This window comes from Gymnoscopelus braueri, assembly GCF_963280865.1.
Source record: "Gymnoscopelus braueri genome assembly, chromosome: 19".
Classification (NCBI taxonomy): domain Eukaryota; kingdom Metazoa; phylum Chordata; class Actinopteri; order Myctophiformes; family Myctophidae; genus Gymnoscopelus; species Gymnoscopelus braueri.
Genome location: NC_137621.1, coordinates 2862786 through 2889259, shown reverse-complemented (window position 1 = coordinate 2889259; position 26474 = coordinate 2862786). Strand labels below are relative to the sequence as shown.

Here is a 26474-nt window from a genome sequence, read left to right as displayed (position 1 = left end):
CCTCCTGCAGTAACTCTGAGGACCCCCTAGGGGTCACGGACCCCTGTTGAAGAGCCCTGCCCTACGACAATGTTGGGACTAAATACTGTGCAAAGGAGTAACGAAACAGACATGGCCGACCCCTCACCACATCCATTAGTAGCAATGAATGATGTTAAACCTGTCCATTAGAAAGGAATCAAAAACAAGTCTGTTCAAATGTAACATAAAAGATAAATGACCCCGACTGATGACGCAGCGTGTTACAAAAACGTCACAAGAACCTTAACCAGGAATACTTACCGTCATGATACATATATGTAATGGTAACATTGTAGACACTCGTGTGTAAGGGACTGAGAAGTCTTGGCTATACGTGTTTTCACCATAATATTACTGTCGGTTCAGAAACCTGTCTACCGATAACTTTTCATCCGTTTTGAAAAGTTTGTATAATTTGCCAAAATCCCTGAGCATGGGTCCTGCAACTTTGTTGAGTTTGTGTGTGTGGCTCCCAGCATCAACAAGACATGTTTCAGGATAGGGCAATAGGGCAATGGGATTTCTTTGGAGGGCGCTACCCACACCGTTGCTCAATACACGACTGCACGATCCGTACAAGTTGTATCTCATCGTAAAGTTGACTAAATCATTGGTTCTCAAAGTGGGGTCCGGGGACCCCCAGGGGTACTTGAGGGGGTTCCAGGGGGTCCCCAGCAAAATGTGTAAATATAGCATCAGAATAATTATGACATTTTATACTTTGGCTATTCAAAAATAGCAGATATACAAGCACATAGCGTGGCACCGAGTGCCGCGCTATGAGCTTGTAGATCTGCTATTTTTGAAAAAAACTTGAATATTTGTGCAAATCTTTGAATATATATTCTTTTAAAGCGAACATTTGTAACTCAAATCTTTGCTTCAGGGGGGTCCCTGGAACAAAATATTTTGAGATGGGGGTCCGCGGCCAAATACATCATTTTGGGGGTCCTTGACATGAAAAAGTTTGATAACCACTGGACTAAATCAGGCGTTCCAACTATATAAAATACAATACCAATTGGTTTTTAGGAGTTTATTTAAGCAATAATCCATGAGACCATGGTGTATTATATATAATAATAATAAATGAGACCATGGTGTATTATATATAATAATAATAATAATACTACATGAGACCATGGTGTATTATATATAATAATAATAATCCATCAGACCATGGTGTATTATATATAATAATAATAATACATGAGACCATGGTGTATTATATATATCACTCAGCATGCTGTGAGATGCTTCGTTTGATGAACGCGCATTTCTTTATCGCATCATCATTTGTTTATTTACAAAGACAACAAGAATACAGCAATAGATCAATAGAACTACGTACAGTACATGCACGCGTGTGTGAGCAACAAACTGTGTGGTTAGTGTTTTAATACAATACAACTTAAGCCATTCAATCCGGGAACGCATCTGTGTAATTTTCGATTTTAGCAGATCTACAAGCTCATAGCGTGGCTATGAGCTTGTAGATCTGCTACAGTATTTTTGAAAATTTCTTGAACATTTGTGTTTAATACATATCATTTTTTGAAACAATCTTTGCTTCTGGGGGGTCCCTGGAACATAGTCCCTGGAATTTAATTATTAATAATAATAATAATTAATAATTAGTCTGCTTGTATATCTGCTATTTTTGAATAGCCAAATCAAGTTTTTTTTAACGCAAATCTTCTCTTCTGGAGGTCCCTGGCACAAAATAAATTCAGATGAGGGTCAAATCTATATCACTTTGGGGGTCCGTGACACAAAAACAAGTTTGAGAACTACTGATTTAGAAGGCATTTGTAGAATTGGCCACACAGCGGTGGTGGTTGTATTTGGTCTCCCTGCTGCTGTACTGCTGCACTGAAGGACAACATTAAATGATCCCCCCTTGAACCAGACATTTTGGCACTGGCGCCAGGGACTTCGGGTTCGAATCCCGGGTGGGACATAAGTGGGTAACATAATAAGTTAAGGAATGAGGCTTTAAAAGTGTTAATTTAACTCTATGAGTGCCCAAATGTAACCAAATGGACCCATTAAAGGTCATTACACACCGGCGATTATGCGAATATACGCAAAATTCGGACTGGTTCCGAATAATTAAAAGACGCTTTTTCGCTTTGCTTTTTTGCTCCATAGAAGATCCAACTGACTTTATAAGGTTTTTAAAAAAAACATTATTCGCATGAAAAAAATCGCCCCCGATGTGTAAGGAGCTTAAGGGTCCATTTGGTTACATTTGTGCACTCTCAAGAGTTACTAACGGTTAAATTAACACTGAGGGTTCTACTGTGCAAAAAAAAAATAACATTCAATAGTGTACATCACATGATATTTACATATTTATAATATATTTACAGTGTTCTTACAGTAAGATGCATGTCTAAGACAAAGGGAGAATAAAAACATAGGATGACCTCGTTCAGTGTCTCTGAACTTCATATCAGTTAATGGTATCTTTTCAAAGGGATTCTAGGTACAGCATATAAGTTAAATTGCACTATTTGTACAGCTGTTTTTGTTTAGTTTCTATCCCCTAAGACTAGGATGGCTGATTTGACCTTTGATAAACCTTTTCTTGTTGGTCCTGTGGTTATATTAGGCTTTGGACAACAGTATAATGTTATGGTAAGTGATGTTTTTTGTTTACCCCATTAAGACCTGGAACTGTGTCAATTTTAGATTTGAGCTAAAAAGCATTATTTTACACTTTGGGCTATTCAAAAATAGCAGATATACAAGCTCATAGCGCGGCACCGAGTGCCGCGCTACGAGCTTGTAGATCTGCTATTTTTGAAAAATTGTGAAAATGTGTGCAAATCTTTGAATATATATATTTTTAAAGCGAACATTTTTAACTCAAATCTTTGCTTCTGGGGGGTCCCTGGAACAAAATATTTTGATGGGGGTCCGCGGCCAAATACATATGATTTTGGGGGTCCTTGACATGAAAAAGTTTGAGAACCACTGATATAGAAACATACGTTTTTCAGAAAACTGTTGGGATTTAGGAGACATGTAGAATCGGCTTCAGGTCTTAAAGGGTTAAAACAAAAAGTGTTGATATACATTTTGTACACATAAGCATATTTCTCTATGTGTGCGTGTGCGCGTGTGTGTGTGTGACTATACTTTTGAGGACCAAATGTACCCACAAGTATAGTAGAATGCGAGAAATGCACATGTGTGTGTGTGTGTGTGTGTGTGTGTGTGCGCGTCTGTGTGTGTGCGTGCGCGCGCGTCAGTGCCCGTTGCCTCCCTCAGACAGGATGCGGCTGGGCTCGGTGAACTTGGCTGTTGCCAGGTAGAACAGGGCGGGGCAAGGCACCAGGGCCAATAGCGGCAGGTCCTGCTCCAGCTTGTCCAATCGGGAGATGGAGACGATGCCGTAGGCGTGCAGCAGCCAATGGCTGAAGAGGACCACCAGACGCTTCTTCTTAGCCACCAGGCTCTTGAAAGACTGATGGATGGATGGAGAGACAGCGAAAAGAGGAGAGAAAACAAGAATGGAGAGAATATGAATTCATAGAAGTCAGTCATAGAACATCAGTGGTGGACAAAAAAAAGAAAAATCCGAACTTTTCATACATTTCAAAGAAATTGTGAAAATAGCCGATCTACAAGCTCACAGCGCGTCGCCGTTGCATAGCGATGCGATGCGTTGTGAGCTTGTAGATCTGCTAGTTTCACGAATACTTGAAATAGGGCTTAACCCATTGAGACCTGAAGCCGATTCTACATGTCGCCTAAATCTCAACAGTTTTCTGAAAAACGTATGTTTCTGTATCAGTGGTGCTCAATCTTTTTCATGTCAAAGACCCCCAAAATTATATGTTTTTGGCCGCGGACCCCCATCAAAATATTTTGTTCCAGGGACCCCCAGAAGCAAAGATTTGAGTTAAAAATGTTCGCTTTAAAATACATATATTCAGAAGATTTGCACACATTTTCACGATTTTTCAAAAATAGCAGATCTACAAGCTCATAGTGCCGCGCTATGAGCTTGTAGATCTGCTATTTTTGAATAGCCCAAAGTGTAAAATAATGCTTTTTAGCTCAAATCTAAAAATGACACAGTTCCAGGTCTTAATGGGTTAAGTGGTTAATTCATATCATCGTCTCTGTCGGGTGGAAACCTCAATACTTTTCAGGATTCAAATAAAAGAAATAGCAAAAGTAGCAGATCTACAATCTACAACGCGCCGCGTTTCAAAGCTTGTAGATCCGCTACTTTTGTTTGACGCTGTACTATGATCTAGCAGGGCGTTAATTTACGACAAAACACAATAAGTTTCGAATAAGGAGACCAGAGGTTTCTGCTCCGACAGCAACGTTATGTTTTTGTACGTTTGGGTCCCAAGAGAACTTTAACCCATTAACACATTGACTGCCAGAATTATTTCATATTTTTTTAGCCAGTGCCAGAGTTTTTCATTGGAAAAAAAAAATACTCAGGAGCCGAAATACAGCATTTTTAAGTTTTAAGTTAACAAGGAAGTGGATAGGAGTCTAGATCTTCAACTAATCATATCTCCTTGGTCTTTGGGTGAAATTGGAAAAAAAAAACATTAAAAAAAAAATATATATATATATATTATTTTTTTTCACTTCACGTAGATCTACGCGATTGGCACGTGGCGGCTTTAAAGCGGTTCGCGTAGATCTACGTGATTGGCAGTCAATGTGTTAAGACCTGAGGCCGCGTCTAAAAAATTCAAAATCCTAACAATTTTTGGGAAAAAAATATAAAAAAATATTTTTCACGATTTTTCAAAAATAGCAGATCTGCAAGCTCGTAGCGCGGCACTCGGTGCCGCGCTATGAGCTTGTAGATCTGCTATTTTTGAATAGCCAGAGAAATCTAAAGTGACACAGATGCGTTCCAGGTCTTAATGGGTTAATCCATGCTTATTAGCATCAACAGCAGACCCAGATCCTGGAGACAGGAGACACAAGAGAGCCATCAAACCATATTAAACCTCATTAAATACAATAAAATAAAAAAGAATGTTGCACGGATGAGGTTTAATCTTCTTTGATGGCCCTCTGGTGTGTCTCAGAGTCTAGGATCTGTGTCTGCTGTTGATGCCAGGAGGTGAAAAAAACCCAACATGAAGTCAAACAGTATAAATGTGGGGTTTTTACTTTACTAGCGTTGTGCGTTGCTAGTTGCTACCATTGAGTGTTTGGTCTTTCGTATGTCTTGTGAGGTTACACGACAAAAGTGATTTACGTGATGGTTGATTCCTATTTTATGGGATGCAATATTGTCTTTGTGTCTAACTGTAACCCACTCCTGGCAATACAATATATGTTATTGAATGTGTTCCACGTTTTAAGGGTTCTTTATTTTATGAGAAAAGTCCTTTGTATGGCGTCGGCTTCTATACACGTTTTTTTATACACTACCATCTGGCTAAACAACAAAGCAGAGACTACTCTCGTCTCAGGTAGGTACACGCCTACCTGGCCTAGCCTAAAAGCAGCCTAGTGTGCAAAGCCCTTACAGTAGGCAGACGCTCTTTATCCAGAGCCACTTTTGACTTCAGAATAAGCAGAGTACGCATGAACCCTAGTCAACAAACAACAAGGTAACTAGTAGGGTCGCAACAGTGCATAACTAATCGATTCACCAATCAATTATTTAAAAAAAGATGTATCTATAACTTAATAAAATAATAATGGATTCTTAGTTTGGGGCGAGTCATTATAGGCCAAAACATAAAATAAAAAATAAAAAAAACGATCTGGAAGCTGCAGTTGCAGTTTTCAACACTTTGTGAGCTTGTAGATTAGCTGTTTTCTGAGTGAGTGAGTGAGTGACTCTCTGGCCACGATCCAGTGTTTACAGACAGATATCTTGTGTTGTGTTTATAGCGAACAAAAGACTCCACTTGCCCGAACATTTTATTTACTTGCCACGGGCAGTGGGGCAACCGTTAGTGTCAACCAGTACTCACTCAATCACTCACACACACAAACACACACTAGGGCTGGTGAATTAATATTCGAATATCGAATATTCCTCGAATATGGGGAAAATATGTATATTCGAATATGAAAATTAATATTAGAATATTTAAAAAAAAGAAGAAAAAAACAACTTTTTTAAAAATGTTTATTTGACAGGGACAATACAAAAAACAATGTATCAAGTTATAAAAACAAACAAAAGATATGTTTTATTGGATCCGAGTACTCGATTTATTATTTTTTGTATTGTTTCAAAAAAGTTTTTTTTTGTTTTGTTTTATATAATAATAATAATATTCGAATATATTCGAATATCTGCCAATTTTTAAGACCAATATTCGAATATAATTTCTGAGGAAAGTTACCAGCACTAACAAACACACACACACACACACACACACACACACAGTAAAGATGTGTACCTCTATTTGGGAGGCAGACATGTACACAGCCAAGGTGACCAGAGACAGCACCAGGATGATGAATGGGAACGCATAATCTGGAAGAGGAAATAAAACATCACAAATACACTAAAGAATATATATATATATATATATATATATATATATATATATATATATATATATATATATATATATATATATATATATATATATATATATATATATATATATATTAGGGGTGTGCCGATACACTAATTTCACGAAACGATACGATACGATATTGGGCTCACAACTTCGATACGATTTCGATACGCACTTTTTTATTATGAAAAACGTTTTTTTCAAACGTTTTTTTCCCCCCCAAAACGATACATATCGTCACGAAAACGTATCGCGATATATCGCGGGACGATATATCGGCACACCCTAATATATATATATATATATATATATATATATATATATATATATATATATATATATATATATATATATATATATATATATATATATATATATATATATATATATATATATATACTGTCATTACATTTCACTTACACATGCATCAACCAACTGGAATACATAATAACTTTTATACAGTATATGTATATACTGTACATAGGGTCCGGATCCGGAATGACCCGGAATGGTCCATTTGGAGCCTCCTCAGGGAACCCAGAGGGTCGTTAACATTCTAAAGCAGGGGTTTTCAACCAGTGGTCCTTGGGGGGGGGGGGGGGGGGGGGGGTACCAGGGGGTCCCCAGCGAAATTAGTTAACATAGCGTCACAGTCAAAATGTGTGCATAGCTTTGAATATAAATATTTTCAAAAGCAAACATTTTTAACTCAAATCTTTGATTCTGGGGGTCCCTGGAACAAAACATTTTGAGATGGGGGTCCGCAGCCAAATGTATATCAATTTAGGGGTCCCTGGCATGAAAAAAGGTTGAAAATCACTGCTCTAAAGGACCCCTTAACCCTAGCTGGCAGCACCAGAGTAGTTGTCTGTAGACCAAGGGGCCAGCCTGACATACTTACAATGAGGCCGATACGGAAGAGAGACAGTTCATATGAATGGCCTGTAGGTGGCCTGCAGGTGTCAGAAAAAAGGTTCTCTCATTGTAAGCGGATGGGTTTTTGACGAACTTTAGACTAGATTTTCTTACCTTAATAAAAATGGTCATAAATACTTTATGCTTCCAGTCGCTAGTTTAAAGTCTTCTTTCAATCATCATGATGTGCGTTTTGCTAAATTAACGGTCCCATTTATTCTAAAATTGACGATAAAGTGGGCTATGCTGCAGGAGGGGCGGGATGATTTGATTGACAACCTACACAACCAATAGCATTCATTCCCCGCCCCCGCTCTTGATTGACAAGCTACCCAACCAATAGCATTTATTTGGAGATTGTTTTCCGGTTCCCTGGTCACATGTCTGGTTGACCCGCCCCCCGCTTTGGTCACATGTCTGGTCTCAAGCAATAGCGTTTGATAGCCGACGTGCTCGATTGCATATATTAAAGATGGCGGATTGCACACAGCCAAACGATAGGCTTCATGTTCGGTGTGTAGAAAGCAGAGGTGTGGCTTCGTCCATTTCTTTTACACAGTCTATGCTGTAGACACGCGTTGTTTGCGAAGACTTTTTCTGAAGCGTCCGCATCTTGTGTCGCAGCGCGTCCGGTCGTTTTGCCAGTGTTGCGTTACAAACTAGCCGATCTACAAGCTCACACCAACAACAACACGTCACGATGCGACGCACTTGCGAGCTTGTAGATCGGCTATAGTTTTTTTCTACTCACAGAGGAGGCCTCCTCCTACGGCCTGCAGCACGGTGAGGATGGGGAAGAAGTAGAGCGCGGCGTAGATGCTTTTAAAACGGTCCGACTTCCCCAGGCCGCAGGCGATCCTCTTCACCAGCAGGGGGCGAAGCATCATCATCAGCACCAGGCACAAGGCGTAATAGATCAACACGATGGTGTAGCTGGAGAACACGGAGAGGAACGACCAACACATTCACTCATCCAGTGGCAATGAAATAAAAAAATAATTGTGAACTGTGCCAGCTATTTTTTTTATGTTCTTATACCTTTTTTCAAGCAGTCACAGAATATTTATCTCCAGTATAATGGACCCCCTGATGGGTGCTAATCACTGAGGGTTTCACTGTGTGGTTTCACAAATGTCAACGAGGTCATTGGACCTTGTTGACATTAATTGTCTGCCTTTTGAAAGTAACATAATAACATTGAAACATACATACAGTAGTAAAAAAAAAGTGCTCAGAAGCCGAGATACAGCCTTTTTCAGTAATAAGTTAAACAAGAAGTGAATGGAGCAGAAAATCTTCAAATGATGATATCTTGGGTTCTGAACCTTTTTTTTATTTTTTATTCCAAAAACACGTCATTGGCACGTTGCGCCATTGCGGTGAAACACGTCAATGGCACTCAATGAGTTAACACTATTAGTAACTATTATGATGGTACAATATGATATGATTTTAAATAAGGATATATTCAGTTAGTGAGCCAAGAGAGAAGTTCAGGTGTGCTTGGGGAATGGCAGTGACAACCACACAATGATGTTGCAATATATATACAACAAACAAAATGTTGTGAATTGACTTTTAATTATATTTTATCAGTACTTTTTGCACAGTCATGTCCAAAAACAAAGACAAATTCTATAACATCAAATAAATATATACATTTGGTGTTAATGGTACAACAAGGTACCAGGGTTGTGGCTCTTTCGGAGCGGGAACTCGGTTTGGGGGGGGGGGGGGGGGGGGGGTAACATACTCTCTTTTTGTATGCTTTTGTCTTATTGACCTGTATGTGAAAATAGAAAATACCAATGAAGAAACCTGGAACTAAAAATATACATTTGAATAACTTTCGACCTGGTGTCCCTCTATTTTTTTAATTCTTCAAAAATAGCACAAAATGTCAATCTACAGGCTCACAAGCTTTGAACTTGTAGATCGGCTATTTTAGCTACGAATAGAAGTGTTGCCTTGAGATTCTGACTTGCCCATTTGTCGTGCCTTCACTGCCATGTGGTCACAAACAGTTTCACCCATTAAGACCGGGAACGCATCTGTGTCATCTTAAGATTTCTTTGGCTTTTCAAAAATAGCAGATCTACAAGCTCATAGCGTGGCACCGAGTGCCACGCTATGAGCTTGTAGATCTGCTTTTTTTTTTTTATCGTGAAAAAAATATTATTTTTTTTTTCAAAAAACTGTCAGGATTTAGAAAACATTTGTAGAATCGGCCTCAGGTGTTAATGGTTTAAAAAACACCGGTCAAGGTAAACTACAGTAATGTATGGACTTAGTTGGGGTCGCGACCCCACCGTCAGTGGGGTCGCGACAGCACCAGAAATTATTTTGGGTCATTAAAAAAAAAAAAAAAGTTTTTTATATATTTTTTTTCAACAGAATGGATGAAATACAATCTAAAAATGATTACAAGTTTATGTGCATAAATTACCTCCACGGTTAGGTGGGGTCGCGAGTCAATGGCCGCATTATTTTGGGGTCGCGGGCTGAAAAGTTTGGGAACCCATGGTGTAAGGTACTTACAGAGGGTACACGGCCTCCTGGGTACAGTGTAAGGTACTTACAGAGGGTACACAGCCTCCTGGGTACAGTGTAAGGTACTTACAGAGGGTACACAGCCTCCTGGGTACAGTGTAAGGTACTTACAGAGGGTACACGGCCTCCTGGGTGCAGTGTAAGGTGGTGACGTAGTCAGGACTGGGGTTGTACAGCATGGTGTACCAGTCTGACAGCATCTGGACGCGACAGGAGCGGACGCTCAGCTTCCCCACCGGCTCGCTGATGAGCAGCGTGACCACGGCCGACACGCTGCACTCCAGCATGCCCGTGATGTGCTGCAGCAGAGCACTGGAGCTGGAGAACAGACAACATGTTTCATGTTAGTTTACTGTAGTTACAGTGATGTGATGCAGCAGAGCACTGGAGCTGGAGGAGACAGACAACATGTTTCATGTTAGTTTACTGTAGTTACAGTGATGTGCTGCAGCAGAGCACTGGAGCTGAAGGAGACAGACAACATGTTTCATGTTAGTTTACTGTAGTTACAGTGATGTGATGCAGCAGAGCACTGGAGCTGGAGGAGACAGATAACATGTTTCATGTTAGTTTACTGTAGTTACAGTGATGTGATGCAGCAGAGCACTGGAGCTGGAGGAGGAGGAGAACAGACAACATGTTTCATGTTAGTTTACTGTAGTTACAGTGATGTGATGCAGCAGAGCACTGGAGCTGGAGGAGGAGGAGAACAGACAACATGTTTCATGTTAGTTTACTGTAGTTACAGTGATGTGCTGCAGCAGAGCACTGGAGCTGGAGGAGACAGACAACATGTTTCATGTTAGTTTACTGTAGTTACAGTGATGTGATGCAGCAGAGCACTGGAGCTGAAGGAGACAGACAACATGTTTCATGTTAGTTTACTGTAGTTACAGTGATGTGATGCAGCAGAGCACTGGAGCTGGAGGAGGAGACAGACAACATGTTTCATGTTAGTTTACTGTAGTTACAGTGATGTGATGCAGCAGAGCACTGGAGCTGGAGGAGACAGATAACATGTTTCATGTTAGTTTACTGTAGTTACAGTGATGTGATGCAGCAGAGCGCTGGAGCTGGAGGAGGAGGAGAACAGACAACATGTTTCATGTTAGTTTACTGTAGTTACAGTGATGTGATGCAGCAGAGCACTGGAGCTGGAGGAGACAGATAACATGTTTCATGTTAGTTTACTGTAGTTACAGTGATGTGATGCAGCAGAGCACTGGAGCTGGAGGAGACAGATAACATGTTTCATGTTAGTTTACTGTAGTTACAGTGATGTGATGCAGCAGAGCGCTGGAGCTGGAGGAGGAGGAGAACAGACAACATGTTTCATGTTAGTTTACTGTAGTTACAGTGATGTGATGCAGCAGAGCACTGGAGCTGGAGGAGACAGATAACATGTTTCATGTTAGTTTACTGTAGTTACAGTGATGTGATGCAGCAGAGCGCTGGAGCTGGAGGAGGAGGAGAACAGACAACATGTTTCATGTTAGTTTACTGTAGTTACAGTGATGTGATGCAGCAGAGCACTGGAGCTGGAGGAGACAGATAACATGTTTCATGTTAGTTTACTGTAGTTACAGTGATGTGATGCAGCAGAGCACTGGAGCTGGAGGAGGAGGAGAACAGACAACATGTTTCATGTTAGTTTACTGTAGTTACAGTGATGTGATGCAGCAGAGCACTGGAGCTGGAGGAGGAGGAGAACAGACAACATGTTTCATGTTAGTTTACTGTAGTTACAGTGATGTGATGCAGCAGAGCACTGGAGCTGGAGGAGACAGACAACATGTTTCATGTTAGTTTACTGTAGTTACAGTGATGTGATGCAGCAGAGCACTGGAGCTGGAGGAGGAGACAGACAACATGTTTCATGTTAGTTTACTGTAGTTACAGTGATGTGATGCAGCAGAGCACTGGAGCTGGAGGAGACAGATAACATGTTTCATGTTAGTTTACTGTAGTTACAGTGATGTGATGCAGCAGAGCGCTGGAGCTGGAGGAGGAGGAGAACAGACAACATGTTTCATGTTAGTTTACTGTAGTTACAGTGATGTGATGCAGCAGAGCACTGGAGCTGGAGGAGACAGATAACATGTTTCATGTTAGTTTACTGTAGTTACAGTGATGTGATGCAGCAGAGCACTGGAGCTGGAGGAGACAGATAACATGTTTCATGTTAGTTTACTGTAGTTACAGTGATGTGATGCAGCAGAGCGCTGGAGCTGGAGGAGGAGGAGAACAGACAACATGTTTCATGTTAGTTTACTGTAGTTACAGTGATGTGATGCAGCAGAGCACTGGAGCTGGAGGAGACAGATAACATGTTTCATGTTAGTTTACTGTAGTTACAGTGATGTGATGCAGCAGAGCGCTGGAGCTGGAGGAGGAGGAGAACAGACAACATGTTTCATGTTAGTTTACTGTAGTTACAGTGATGTGATGCAGCAGAGCACTGGAGCTGGAGGAGGAGGAGAACAGACAACATGTTTCATGTTAGTTTACTGTAGTTACAGTGATGTGATGCAGCAGAGCACTGGAGCTGGAGACAGACAACATGTTTCATGTTAGTTTAGTTACACAGGACCACGATGGAAACAAGCCCTTCTTAGGGCTTTTTGTGTTATCCTTTTAGCAATCATTGTATAATCGTACCACTGTACTGTTTTGCAAACTGTTAATAAAAAGTATTCAATACAATATTCCATCATACTAATGCTTTTCCCGGCCTTAATGGGTTAACCCTGACAGGATAATCACAGCTAGGTAGATGTACAGGAGGAGTGAGGGGTGATCATGTGACACATCCATCACCACTGCAACGTTAGTCATTCATCTGAGAGCTTTTAGTACGTGGGTGCAGTGAGTGGTTTCCTACTGAACACAGCGTGAGAACAAAGTCATAGAGGTACACAGGTTTTATGACACTTTAAAAGCATTAAGGTCTGTCTATGGTTTTCCTGATGGCTTAGAAAAGTTCACATATTATTTATTATTATTATGAGTTTTTGCTCCTTCTAACCTCTCAGCTTTCCTTCGACAAAAACATATAAAATACAATATCAGTGTGGGGGTGTAGTGTGTGTGCGTGTGTGTGTGTGTGTGTGTGTGTGTGTGTGTGTGTGTGTGTGTGTGTGTGTGTGTGTGTGTGTGTGTGTGTGTGTGTGTGTGTGTGTGTGTGTGTAGTATAGCTCTTCTTTGCAGAGTACCACTCTTAAGAACCAGTGTGGGGGTGTGTGTATGTGTGTGTAATTATGCCCATGGATGAAAGCAAAAATAAAAACTGTTTGTTAGGCCAAGTCCTAAAAATCTACCATTTGTGAAACAGTGTGAAAGCAGCGGAGCGCCCACACACTAGCGCTGTGTTTCATAATCAACTATTAGCACAATATGTACTCACTATGATGTTCTGGGTCACCATACAGCTGTCTACAAGCCTGTTTTGTACAGTTTATGACAGTTTAAAAGCATTTGTTTTTGCTGCGCGACACGCTGGCTTCTATGGAATCCAAATGACTGAAATGAAGTCGTGGCGACTGAAAACTTTAAGAAGAAGAAAATGAACCCGCGCACTCATCTGCTCCAACGTCATGTCATTTCAAATGACATTGGAGCAGATTGAGTGTGAGGGTCCATTCTTTATCTTCATGATACTTTCCAACCCCAGCACCTCAACATTACATTACAGTCATTTAGCAGACGCTTTTGTGTGTGTGTGTGTGTGTGTGTGTGTGTGTGTGTGTGTGTGTGTGCCTCTTCTTCCCAGAGTACCACTCTATGAAGAACCAGTGTGTGTGTGTGTGTGTGTGTGTGTGTGTGTGTGTGTGTGTGTGTGTGTACCTCTTCTTCCCAGAGTACCACTCTATGAAGAACCAGTGTGTGTGTGTGTGTGTGTGTGTGTGTACCTCTTCTTCCCAGAGTACCACTCTATGAAGAACCAGTGTGTGTGTGTGTGTGTGTGTGTGTGTGTGTGTGTGTGTGTGTGTGTACCTCTTCTTCCCAGAGTACCACTCTATGAAGAACCAGTGTGTGTGTGTGTGTGTGTGTGTGTGTGTGTGTGTGTGTGTGTGTGTGTGTGTGTGTGTGTACCTCTTCTTCCCAGAGTACCACTCTATGAAGAACCAGTGTGTGTGTGTGTGTGTGTGTGTGTGTGTGTGTGTGTGTGTGTGTGTGCCTCTTCTTCCCAGAGTACCACTCTATGAAGAACCAGTGTGTGTGTGTGTGTGTGTGTGTGTGTGTGTGTGTGTGTGTGTGTGTGTGTGTGTGTGTGTGTGTGTGTGTGTGTGTGTGTGTGTGTGTGTGTGTGTGTGTGTGTGTGTGTGTGTGTACCTCTTCTTCCCAGAGTACCACTCTATGAAGAACCAGTGCAGCACCAGAGGCAGCATGGCCATGAAGCCCAGGTACAGCCAGTCATAGAGGTCAGGGGTCTCTGTGCAGCGCTCACACACCTTCTGCAGGTTACTGCGCTCTCCTCGAGGACACACCTGGACCAGACAGAGAGAGGGGGGGGGGGGGGCAGAATCAGAATCAGCCTAAAAAAAAGTATTTAAAATAAATATATAAAAAACTAGAAAAAGTGCTCCGCCAGGTCAGATAGGTTATTGTGGCCTCCTGGTGGCGCTATTAATAGGTCATTGTGAAAAGGGTGCCATTTATTCTTAGGCCTTTCAATGGGACACTGCATTCATGATTTGAGGCATTTTGTTCCAAAAATGCGTTTTGCTAAATTAGACCTGCTGGTGGCGCTATAACAGGCCAATGTGAAACGGGATTCATGTTGATCACATGACTATATAGATACTGTGTACCGATTTGCGTGAGGTTTGGACAAAATCTGTAGGAGTAGTATCCAAAAATGTGTTTTGCACAAATCGGCCTCCTGATGGCCCTATAACAGGCCAATCTGAAAAGTTCGGGCAGAGGTTCGGCTTTGGCATCCAGGGAGTGTGTGTGCACAGTTTCGCAGCGACCGGGCTAACGGTGCCGGAGATTAGCTGTTCACAGACAGACACACGGACGGACGGACGGACGGACGGACGGACGGACAGGGGGTAAAACATACTCTCTCGCCATGCCTTTCGGCCTGGCGGAGACAATAAAACATTTCTCAATAAAAAACAAAATATGTTGTTCCAGGGAACCCCAAAATAGTAGATCTAGTAGATCATGAGCTGCTATTTTTGAATAGCGAAAGAAAAACTAAAGAAAAAATTAAATCTTAATGGGTTATGGTGCGAGAAAAACACACAAAAAAAAAAGGGTCAGTGCGTACATGGGATTAAGGTGAATAATGTCAGCGTGTGTCGATCACATAATCCACATAAGGTAAACTGACACTGGAATAATCCTCCATGAGGAGAGAAAGTAGACGGCGAGGGTAGTGACAGAGTGGAGAATACTGTGTCAGTGTTATTATTCTTATGTGGGATAAAATGTTATTTTCTGTTGCTCCGGTTTCCACCTACATTCTGTTCTCTTTTCCCCAAAGCTCTGGGGGGATAGGACTTTAACCACATAAAGCCCAGCCCAGCGCCTATTCTGGGGGCCAAACATTCCCAGAGAATAGCCGATCTACAAGCTCATAACGTGTCGGATTTTTACAGAGGTAAAAACTACCGCATTGTGTGAGCTTGTAAATCAGCTATTTTAGGTGAAGAGATTCGGTGTAGAGGAGAAAAAAGGAGCGTACCAAGTACAGAGCCCTGGGGGACCCTGGTCCATGAAGTATACAGGGTTTAAGTGGTTAAAGCAGTGTCTATGGCGCTACGTAAAGCCCTCCTATGAAAACTTGGACTCCAGAGAAAACCAGCAGTAACAAACAAAAAACAACAATTAAGTTATAATTAACACATTGAGTGCCAAAACCGTATATATACCTTTTTGCAAATACACCCGTGGAGTGCCAACAATCCTAAAAAACGTATATATGCGGTTTTCTTATCTTTTTGTTTTTTCCACAAGGGGGGTGGGGGCTAGCGCATCACCCATGAACACTAGCGAATCACCCATGAACACTTTAAGAAGTAAGGGACAGATGGATCACCGCGCCAAAAAATCTCGCTCCCATCCGCTTCCATTCTATCTCCTTGCTAAAAACCTCTGTATCTCCTTAACTTTTCACAGTGGGCAAAACGAGTCATTCTCGATGCGCGATCGCTCTGCAATGGTGACTCGCGTGAGACATGTTGTTGTTTCAGGCTTTAGCCAGGAGCATCGCGCAACCTACACTCATGCTTTTTTTCCCATGGATCGCTCGTCGTGGATTTAAACAGCACAACGCAGCGCAACGGTGAGATTTCTGGCACCGAACGTAATCTGTTATTATAAAATTCTGGCACCCAATGTGTTAAAAAGAAATGATAGTTGATCATTTCATAAAATCTATCCCAATGTTGGGTATATGTCATCATAGGAGAAAAGTTTTACAAATTGTAGATCTGCTATTTTAACTATTTTTGGATGACACCGTTGAGCAACAAAGTATAAAATAAAGCTCAAGTGATTAGATAGATAGACATAGAGTTTAGAAGGATAAACATATTTAAAAAACGATAGAATGATCGATAGTTGCATCTTGCAGCCCTGATGTAAACGTTGTTGGTTTTCTACTCACCCCACAATCTGATCCGTCTATGGTCCCATTCATCAGCACTCTGCCACAGTACAGGCCTGGACAGGTGGAGCTCATGGCCACAGCTACGCCATAAGACAAGAGAACAGTTAGTTTAGAACAGGTGGAGCTCAAAGCTACACCATAAGACAAGAGAACAGTTAGTTTAGAACAGATGGAGCTCACAGCTACACCATAAGATAAGAGAACAGTTAGTTTAGAACAGGTGGAGCTCACAGCTACACCATAAGACAAGAGAACAGTTAGTTTAGAACAGGTGGAGCTCACAGCTACACCATAAGACAAGAGAACAGTTAGTTTAGAACAGGTGGAGCTCACAGCTACACCATAAGACAAGAGAACAGTTAGTTTAGAACAGGTGGAGCTCACAGATACACCATAAGACAAGAGAACAGTTAGTTTAGAACAGGTGGAGCTCACAGCTATGCCATAAGACAAGAGAACAGTTAGTTTAGAACAGGTGGAGCTCACAGCTACACCATAAGACAAGAGAACACTTAGTTTAGGACAGGTGGAGCTCACAGCTACACCATAAGACAAGAGAACACTTAGTTTAGGACAGGTGGAGCTCACAGATACACCATAAGACAAGAGAACAGTTAGTTTAGAACAGGTGGAGCTCACAGCTACACCATAAGACAAGAGAACAGTTAGTTTAGAACAGGTGGAGCTCACAGCTACGCCATAAGACAAGAATAATATGAGCTTAATTAATGAGTTAATAATGAGCTTGTAGATCTACTATTTTAGAAAAATCTTTGCACCTCATGGCCACGGATGTAAACATTTAAAACGCCCGGGTCTAGGTACCCGTATCATTATCATAAAGCAAACATTTTTAACTAAAATCTTTGCTTCTGGGGGTCCCCTGGAACAAAATGTTTTAAATTGGTGGTCCGCGGTCAAATGTACAATCCAAAAATGTTTTCTAAATCCTAACAGTGTGTTGCTATATCAGTGGTGCTCCAACTTTTCCATGTCAAGGACCCCCAAAATTATATGAATTTGGCAGCGGACCCCCATCTCATTAATGTGTTCTTCCAGGGACCCCCAAGAAGCACAGATCGGAGTTAAAAATTGTCAATACTTTTACTTCTACTCCACTACATCTCAGATGCAAATATTGTACTTTTACTCCACTACAATTATTTGAAAACTTCAGTTACTAGTTACTTTGCAGATTTAGATTATTATAACTAAACATACATTACATTACCCACTTCAGCCCTTTATATATTTTGGCCATTTGAAAATTAGCAGATCTACAAGATCACAATGCGTCGCATCGAGCTTGTAGATCTGCTATTTTCAAAAGATTTGTTTGGACATTTTATACATTTGCAGATATTCTGCACAATGAGATACCAATACTTTTGTACTTTTACTCAAGTCAATTTTGAATTTCGGACTTTTGTAACAGAGTATTTCTACATTGCAGTATTGATACTTTTACTTAAGGGGAAAAAAATAGTCATTTTTCCACCTCTGGTGTTTATAAACACAGCTGTTAGAGACATAATACACGTTTCTATAGGATTCTAATGATCTAATGATCTAGTTAGTAAAAGACGTGTAATAATGGAGTGACATTCATATATATATATATATATATATAGTGTCATCATGATGATCATTTTAATTCCATTAATAAAAGCTACGTTTAGCAAAACCAACATGATTAGCATCCATGGTTCACATGACACTGACGAGCGTCATGGATGAACTTCAACATAAGTGTTCGCACTTTCTCCATTTACAACCACTACATCTACATAAACGTTCAGATGTCAAATATAAAGTGTTTAACTCGTGGCCACGGATGTTACAATGTTAATCGGGTGGGTCCAAGTACCCGTATCTACCGTATGGTTCAATAAAAAAAGCATTTTAATCCGATCGGTGGCCATTTTCCTCGTAGAGTTATAATGTATCAAGAGTGCAATACGCCTCACAGCCGATAGGGGCGCGCGGTTCAACGCATATGGAGAAAATGGCCACCAATCGGATTATAATGCTTTTTTATTGAACAAAACGGAAGATACGGGTACTTAGACCTCGGCGGTTTAACAGAATCAGAATCAGAATCAGTTTTATTGTCACATCACAGGTTTACAAGGTAAAAGAGTGGGTGAAATTCTTTTTTGTACATCGTTCCCATCGCAACGTTAGTTTCCATAGAAAGAAGAGGGGGGGGGGGAGAAGAAGAGGGTGGGGGGTAAGTGGGAAGGAGATCAAAACAAGAGAGCAACAGAAGGCCAGACAAGTTATCTACATATTTACAAATTACCTGAGATAATAAAAACTAAAAAAAAAACTAAACTAAGGTGCCTGAGCATAGCAGCAATGTATTGTATACTGTGCATGTTATACTTATACTGTGCATGATAGACAATGGACGTTAAGGTGCTTAGAGGAAAAGGAGCACAATAAAAAAAGACCAAAAAAAAAGTCAGTGCGTTATACAAGGGATTAAGGTGCAAAAGGTCAGTGCGTGTCCACCTAGAGTGGACTGACCCTAGTATAATCCGCAAGTAGCTCCATGAGAGAGTGCAACAAAAAGTCATTTGTACCTGGTGTAGTCCACAGGTGTGTCCGAGGGGGGGCTAAAGTCCAAGTCATTGTCCCTGGTATAATCCACAGGTGTGTTCAGGAAGAGCCAGAAAAGAAAAGGCTGCTGAACAAGGCCTATGCCTCATCCAGGCTTATTCCCCATTCAGCATTCTGACAGCAGCCGGATTGAAACTACACCAATACCTGGTGGTGGAACTCTTGATACTGCGGTAGAGCCCCTTGCCCGGTCGCGGTCGTTGTAGGGGGTTGAACAGTCTGTGACTTGGGTGGTGCTTGTCCTTGATGATGCGCTTGGCTTTGAGCACGCACCGCTTTTTGTACAGTTCCTGGAGCGCTGGGAGCTCGATTCCCATTATCCGCTCTGCCGATCGCACTACTCGTTGTAGGCTGATCTTTTCTCGGGCAGTGCAGTTCCCGTACCAGGCCGTGACACAGCCTGTTAGGATGCCTTCGACAGAACTGTTGTAGTACAGCCTGAGGATGCGACGTCCTACTCCGAGCTTCTTCAGGCGGCGGAGCCAGTACAGTCGCTGCTGAGCCTTTTTCCTCACGTGTGTGGAGTGCGTCTCCCATTTGAGGTCCTCCTCGATGTGTACTCCGAGGAACTTGAACTCGCTGACCCTTTCCACTGCAGCACCGTCGATGAGGATGGGCGCATGGTCTCTCCGCGGCCTCCTGAAGTCCACGATCAGTTCTTTGGTCTTGTCGACGTTAAGAGAGAGGTTGTTCTCCCGGCACCAGCGTGCTAGTGATTTGATCTCCTCTCTGTAGTCAGACTCGTCGTTGTTGACGATTCGGCCTATCACTGTCGTGTCGTCCGCGTACTTTATGATGGTGTTGGAGACATGTGTGGCTATGCAGTCATACGTGTACAGGGAGTAGAGGAGGGGGCTCAGCACGCATCCCTGGGGTGCTCCGGTGTTGAGGGTCAGGGGGTCGGATGTGATGCTGCCCATTCTCACCACCTGATGTCGGTTGGACAAGAAGTCCTGTATCCAGTCGCACATGCTTGGGTGTAGCCCTAGGTCTCTGAGCTTTTTGTCAAGTATTGCTGGGACAATGGTGTTGAATGCTGAGCTGTAGTCCACGAACAGCATACGTACATATTTGTCCTTCAGCAGCTTGTTGTCCATGTGCGAGAGGACGGTGTGGAGAGCCATGGCAATAGCGTCGTCGGTGGATCTGTTTTTGCGGTATGCATACTGCCACGGATCCAGCGAGGCAGGTAGCGTGGAGCTGATGTATTCCCTCACCAGTTTCTCGAAACACTTGCTGACGATCGGGGTGAGAGCAACAGGTCTCCAGTCGTTCAGGCATGTCACTTTGGCCTTTTTGGGAATGGGCACAATGGTTGACATTTTGAACCCTGCAGGGACCACAGCCAGGGAGAGGGAGAGGTTAAAGATGTCAGCGAAGACACCCGCCAGCTGGTCTGCACATGTCTTAAGGACCCGGCCTGGAATCCCATCAGGTCCGGCTGCCTTGTGGATGTTGACCCGTGTGAAGGCTGTACGCACTTCTCTCTCCGAGATGGTTAGAGGGTTGTCCTCTGCTGGTGCTGCTGATGGCCCCGCTTGGCTGCCGCGGTTGGAGCTGATCTCAAACCGGCCGTAGAAAGTGTTCAGTTCGTTGGGGAGGCAGGCAGGCGGGTTCACCTCGCTTCTGGTTCTTGTTTTGCAGTCTGTCAAGGTGTGTACCGCCTGCCATGTGCTCCTGATGTCGCCATGATGTCGCCATAACTTGTTACATCCGTGGCCATGAGGTAAGAGCTTTATATTGTAAATGTGAACGTTTATGTAGATGTACGGGCTGTAGATGGAGAAAACGCCAAACGCCAGGTTGAAGTTCCGCCATGACAGTCATGATATGACAGTCATGTTTCAGGGTAGCTGTAGTATACAACCCTCGTAGGACGTATTTATGATTCTGACGTTTTCAATCTACGAGAGTTGTAGGGTTCACGCCCCATGGAGACCTGGACTTTCTGCACTATGCCCCGCAAAGTACTCCAAACATTGTACAAATTGAAAATAAAGGTGCTTACCTCAAAGCCCCAAATGTTAACTGGGTCTACGGGGTAGTAGTTTAATGTAATAATCCATATCTTTCAACAAAGAAGTGTTTTAATGCCGTCTGTGGCCGAACGCCATTTTTTCACCCTCGTTTACTTCCTGTTTACATTTAGTGTAATTCCGGGTTTCACCGGATGCGCCCCCTCACTTCCCGTCACCACCGCCCATTGGGAACTTCCGACAGAATCAGCCACAGACGGCATTAAAACACTTCTTTATTGAAATATATGGATTATTACATTAAACTACTACCCCGTAGAAGTAGTTAACATTTGGGGCTTTGAGGTAAGCACCTTTATTTTCAATTTGTACAATGTTTGGAGTACTTTGCGGGGCATAGTGCAGAAAGTCCAGGTCTCCATGGGGCGTGAACCCTACAACTCTCGTAGATTGAAAACGTCAGAATCATAAATACGTCTACGAGGGTTGTATACTACAGCTAGTTTCAGGGCTACATTAGCATCATGCTAACAACACAGATACACGTTACAACCAAACGGCTTAAACACGGCATATAGAACGGCTTGTTACACATCAAACTAGAGCTAAATGATACAACACTAAACAGTCATTTAAGTCATAATAAATACATTAAAACTCACCCATTTTATACTGAATGAAGCTGAAGGACCAGACCTAGTGTTTACAGTGCTGCTCCTAGTGGACGGATTGGGAATTACACACGACCATATACGAGAAGGAGATCAATTAAACACAACGCTCTGCTATTTAAATTAACGCCACAGACATTCCTCAGATCTATAAAACACGTGTGTGTATTAAGATACCCCGTGGAACACTTTATAAATCTGATAAATGACTTTAAACGGGCTCTTGGTTCAGCGCCGCGCGTCTGTTTACTACTCCGCCATTTTGGATCACGTTCCATTCCCCGAACCGTAGTGTACGGCCCACTCTCGCGTGACTTTGATGCTCCGAAAACAAGCTGATCTACAAGCTCTCGACGCGTCGCGTTCGTGGCGCGTTGAGAGCTTGTAGATCAGCTGTTTTTTTTTTTTTGGTGCGCGACACCTTCGTACGATGGAGCACAGATTCGGCATGCTCTAAAAAAAAGTCAATCTAAAAGATATGAGCATCTTTCTGATTTGTTTTATTTACAAATAGTTTTAATGTACTGATAATAAAGTTAAACAAAACAAATACATTTATATATAGATAAAGGCTTGCGTCCTAATTATTTAGGCTTCCTATGTCATGATGTTACAGACTATTTTCTAACATAATTACACTAAATAATAATCACAATAATAATAATTTTAACATTGCTGTACATGCGCCTCTACTTGTGCCATTACGGTACGGGTGCTCAGAGCGGCCAAAAGAGACGAGAGTCGCTTCTCTCAGCAGGCATTTTACACAGTGTATTGGTTGCTATGGAAACTGTAAACTCTAAAGGCCTGGGGGAGTTTTTTTTGTTGAAGAGAAATGCCACTGCTGCTGAGGTCAACAAGGGATCGTTTATTCCACATGTAAACACCTTCCACTGATCATCAAATACATTGTAAGTAAAGAAATAATTGAAGTTTATATCAACATAAACTAAAGCTACATCCTGAAGAAGGCTGCTGTGGATGTGAGTGGCAGTGGGTTCAACTGAGTTGTATCCCATTTCCCCCTGTATTACAAATGCATTGTTATTGAACATTTTACAATGAAATAGCCATAAAACAAGGCTTTAAAATATAAAGCGTGATCCTCTGGCTAGAAATATATATTTTATTTTTCTCCTCTGATGAACTACTTATATCATTAATGTTGACAACATTGTAGTAGAAAGAAACCATTGTCAGATATTGATATATCCACCATCTCTAGCAATTGCTCCATGTAAAATGCATTTATGATTTGGCATTAGGCCTAAACCATCAATGTACTCTAGATAGCCTACTTACTGTACTAGTAATATAACATCACAGGTATAGCTTAACATAGATGGTATTGTTGATAGAGATGCCTACAGTAACAGTAGCTGTAGTACAGTATAGTGTACTTCAAATATATGTACCTATGTCAGCATTTATGTGTACAACAAGTAATTATACATGCTATTGTTCTCTTCTGTGCTGCTACAGTATATGTATTGTATCTCGCAACATGTGACACTTTATCAGGCTGAAAGATACCAGCAGTGGTGGAAAGTAACTAAGTACATTTACTTATAAGTACTGTACTTAATTACAATTTTGAGGTATTTGTACTTTACGTGAGTATTTCCAATTTCCAAAACTTTTACTTCCACTCCACTATATCTCAGAGGCAAATATTGTACTTTTACTCCACTACAATTATTTGAAAACTTTAGTTACTAGTTACTTTGTAGATTTTGATTATTATTACAAAACACACATTAACCACTTCAGCTCTGTATACATTTCGGCCATTTGAAAATAGACGATCTACAAGCTCTCAATGTGTCGCATCGCGACGCATTGAGAGCTTGTAGATCGGCTATTTTCAAAAGATTTGTACACATTTGCGAACTTGAAATGGGACATTCTGCATAATGAGTACTTTTGGTACTTTAAGTTCATTTTGATGCCAATATTTTTGTACTTTTTTTGAATTCTTGTACTTGGACTTTTACTTGTTACAGAGTATTTCTACATTGCAGTATTGATACTTTTACTTAAATAAAAATGGGAGTACTTTTTTCACCACTGGATACCAGTACGATTAATGAAGTTGTTGACTTCATGATGGAAATACATTATTATTTTGTAGGCCTTTGGTAAGCTGAGCAACTCCGAGACCAGTTCTTGTGCGAAAGCATCTACAGAAAACTCTTTGATTTAGTTTCAGGGATTGGACATACACTTGAACGTAATAAATCAGATGTTTGTGAACTCTCCTGATACAAGAGATTGACATTCTGTCTGTCGCTTTCATTTGTTTTCAGTGATATTTATTCCTTTACTCAACACAGGATCCCCGCTTGGCGGAGATATTGCGCTATGAGCTTCAGACAGTACTACAATATTTGCAGAGCGGGATCTAAATGTCTCAATGGAAGAGCAGGGAGAACACCTCCAACCACTAGTTGTATTAACATATGGAATGGTTCAAATGTTTTATTCATTCAAATAAGGCCCAGGTCGCAGTTGTTCCTCGCTTTACTAAGAACTGTTTTTTTTTGTTTGTTTTGGTCATTCTGAATTCTGACACCCAACATAATATTGTCTCCCCCAGGCCTGGTGGGCTCAGTGTTGGCCTCCCTGTAACATTCCTCAAAGGGCCCGTTTCCTCCAGGATGAGCCGTGAGCAGCCCAGCCCCCCTGCAGTGAGTGCTAAGACCACCAGGTACTTCTCCAGTGCAGAGGATGTAGTCTCGGCTGACCTCAGCAGACCTCCTGACATCATCAGAACCATCCAGAACAACCCTCACCTGGGCTTCCTCTACATGACCTCTGCTGACCCCAAGTCCTCCGTCCACTACGACGCCTACAAGCTCAAGTAAGACTAATCTGATGCTCCTACATGAAACCATACAGCCATGAGAGAGGGCAGACTCTGGACTCCTGAATCGTTCCTCGCTCATGTCTGGCTCTTGCTACGACAAATAATGGGGGAGGCAGGGAGACCCACGGAAAGTGGAACAAAGTATATTTATTAAATAATAAACTCTAACAGAGGCAACTAAGGCATATACTGAAAGTAAAGTAACATCATAAAACTAAGGAGCATAGTGCAGTGCTGGGTGTGTGGATGGAAAGTAAAGTCAAACGTAACATAACAGAGGCATGGAGAGCAGTGTAGAGCATGGTGGAGACATGCAGGACTGTGTCTCCTCTGGATCTCACCTTACGGTGCGTTTTAACAGCGGGCGATTCAGGATAGTATTTTCCGGAAGTGCATTATATGTCTATGAGAGCCGGCAACTACTGGCGATGAGGCGAAGTGGGCGGGGGGACGATGTTGATCTGAAAAGATGGATTTTGGACGATGTCGCCCGGCAATCGTCCGGAGACTCGCCCGCTGTTAAAACGTACTGTTAGAATGGCATGGGCAGGGCTTTTATAGACTCCTGGAGGCACCGGGACCCAGGTGCTCTCCAATGAGCCATTAGCAGGTACAGTATGTAGACTGCCCCACCCTGTTCACCTAGGAAGAGCCAACCCGCAGGCAATCCCATGACACTCCATATAAGGGAGTGGGGCATCACACTGCCCTCCACACCCTCCCGTCCAGCATCAGGGTCTTGAGCTCTGCAGTGTTGTCAGCTCCGCTGTCGCACCGCAGTGTGTGTGTGTGTGTGTCTACGTAGATGGTGCACCTCTCTCTTTCCCCTCCTATAGAGCATCGCAGTTCCCGCCCCTTCCGGGTTCCACCGCAAAATACTCAATGCATTTTTCCCATTGACATTTCCAAAAATATTTATATCTATTAATTTAAGCCTCGAATCAAGCCATCATGACATGACATGAATCATGACCATAAAACGTTTGATTCTGTGATTATTTTTTTTTGAAAACGGCAAAACAAGGGGTATTTATTAAATATAGTATATCATATAATTAAATATAAAATAATAAAAAATCACAGAAAAAAACGTTTTATGGTCATGATTCATGTCATGTCATGATGGCTTGATTCGAGGCTTAAATTAATAGATATAAATATTTTTGCAAATGTCAATGGGAAAAATGCATTGAGTTTTTCCTTCCGGCACCAGGAAAAACCAGGAAGTGGGCGGGAACTGCGATGCTCTATAGCTGTGTTTTGGGGTTGGGTTCCACAGTGTCAGTTTGCTTGCCTCCAGTTCGGGGTGCCTGGCATAATGGACCATCATGCTTCATTTATACTCATACAATTATGGCGTGCGCCAAAAATAGCCGATCTACAAGCTCATAACATGTCGCACACTGTTGTGTGTGTGTGTGTGTGTGTGTGTGTGTGTGTGCGTGTGCGTGCGCGTGCGCGTGTGCGCAGGGTGGTGACGTACCGGGACGTGGACATGAAGGACTACTGCACGGTCAGCCCGGACGGCGTGATGTGCGTGTGCGAGGACGTGTGTGACTTTGTGCCGCTGCAGCGCTGGCAGCAGGAGTACGGCTGTCACCGCCGGCTGAGGGCCCTCCCCCTGTTCCGCCTCTTCAGGAAGTGGAAGGCCTTCGCCATCTGGCGAGCCAACGTGCGCTCCAGGAAGATCCACGGCGACCGGAA

At 42.1% G+C, this 26474-nt stretch overlaps 1 protein-coding gene across 1 annotated transcript; it reads right to left on the bottom strand.

Annotated features, from left to right (window-relative positions):
* Window positions 1-3133: 3133 nt before the first annotated feature.
* jkamp (jnk1/mapk8 associated membrane protein) lies at window positions 3134-22164 on the bottom strand. Its single transcript, XM_080414638.1, has 7 exons — window positions 21896-22164; window positions 16633-16715; window positions 14349-14503; window positions 10128-10334; window positions 8218-8399; window positions 6429-6505; window positions 3134-3493 (listed from the first exon to the last, which is right to left on the bottom strand). The coding sequence occupies exons 1-7, from the start codon at window positions 21897-21899 to the stop codon at window positions 3275-3277; spliced, it is 927 nt and encodes a 308-aa protein (XP_080270764.1). The 5' UTR covers window positions 21900-22164; the 3' UTR covers window positions 3134-3274.
* Between the last annotated feature and the right edge of the window lie 4310 nt (window positions 22165-26474).

Bases quoted from the DNA above. Each gene is read 5' to 3' on its own strand.
- jkamp (XM_080414638.1), bottom strand. The intron at 8,400-10,127 runs GTAAGTACCTTA...CGTGTTCTCCAG, and splicing joins CAGGAGGCCGTGTACCCTCT to CTACACCATCGTGTTGATCT. The intron at 6,506-8,217 runs GTGAGTAGAAAA...TTCCTCTTCCAG, and splicing joins CGTAGGAGGAGGCCTCCTCT to ATTATGCGTTCCCATTCATC.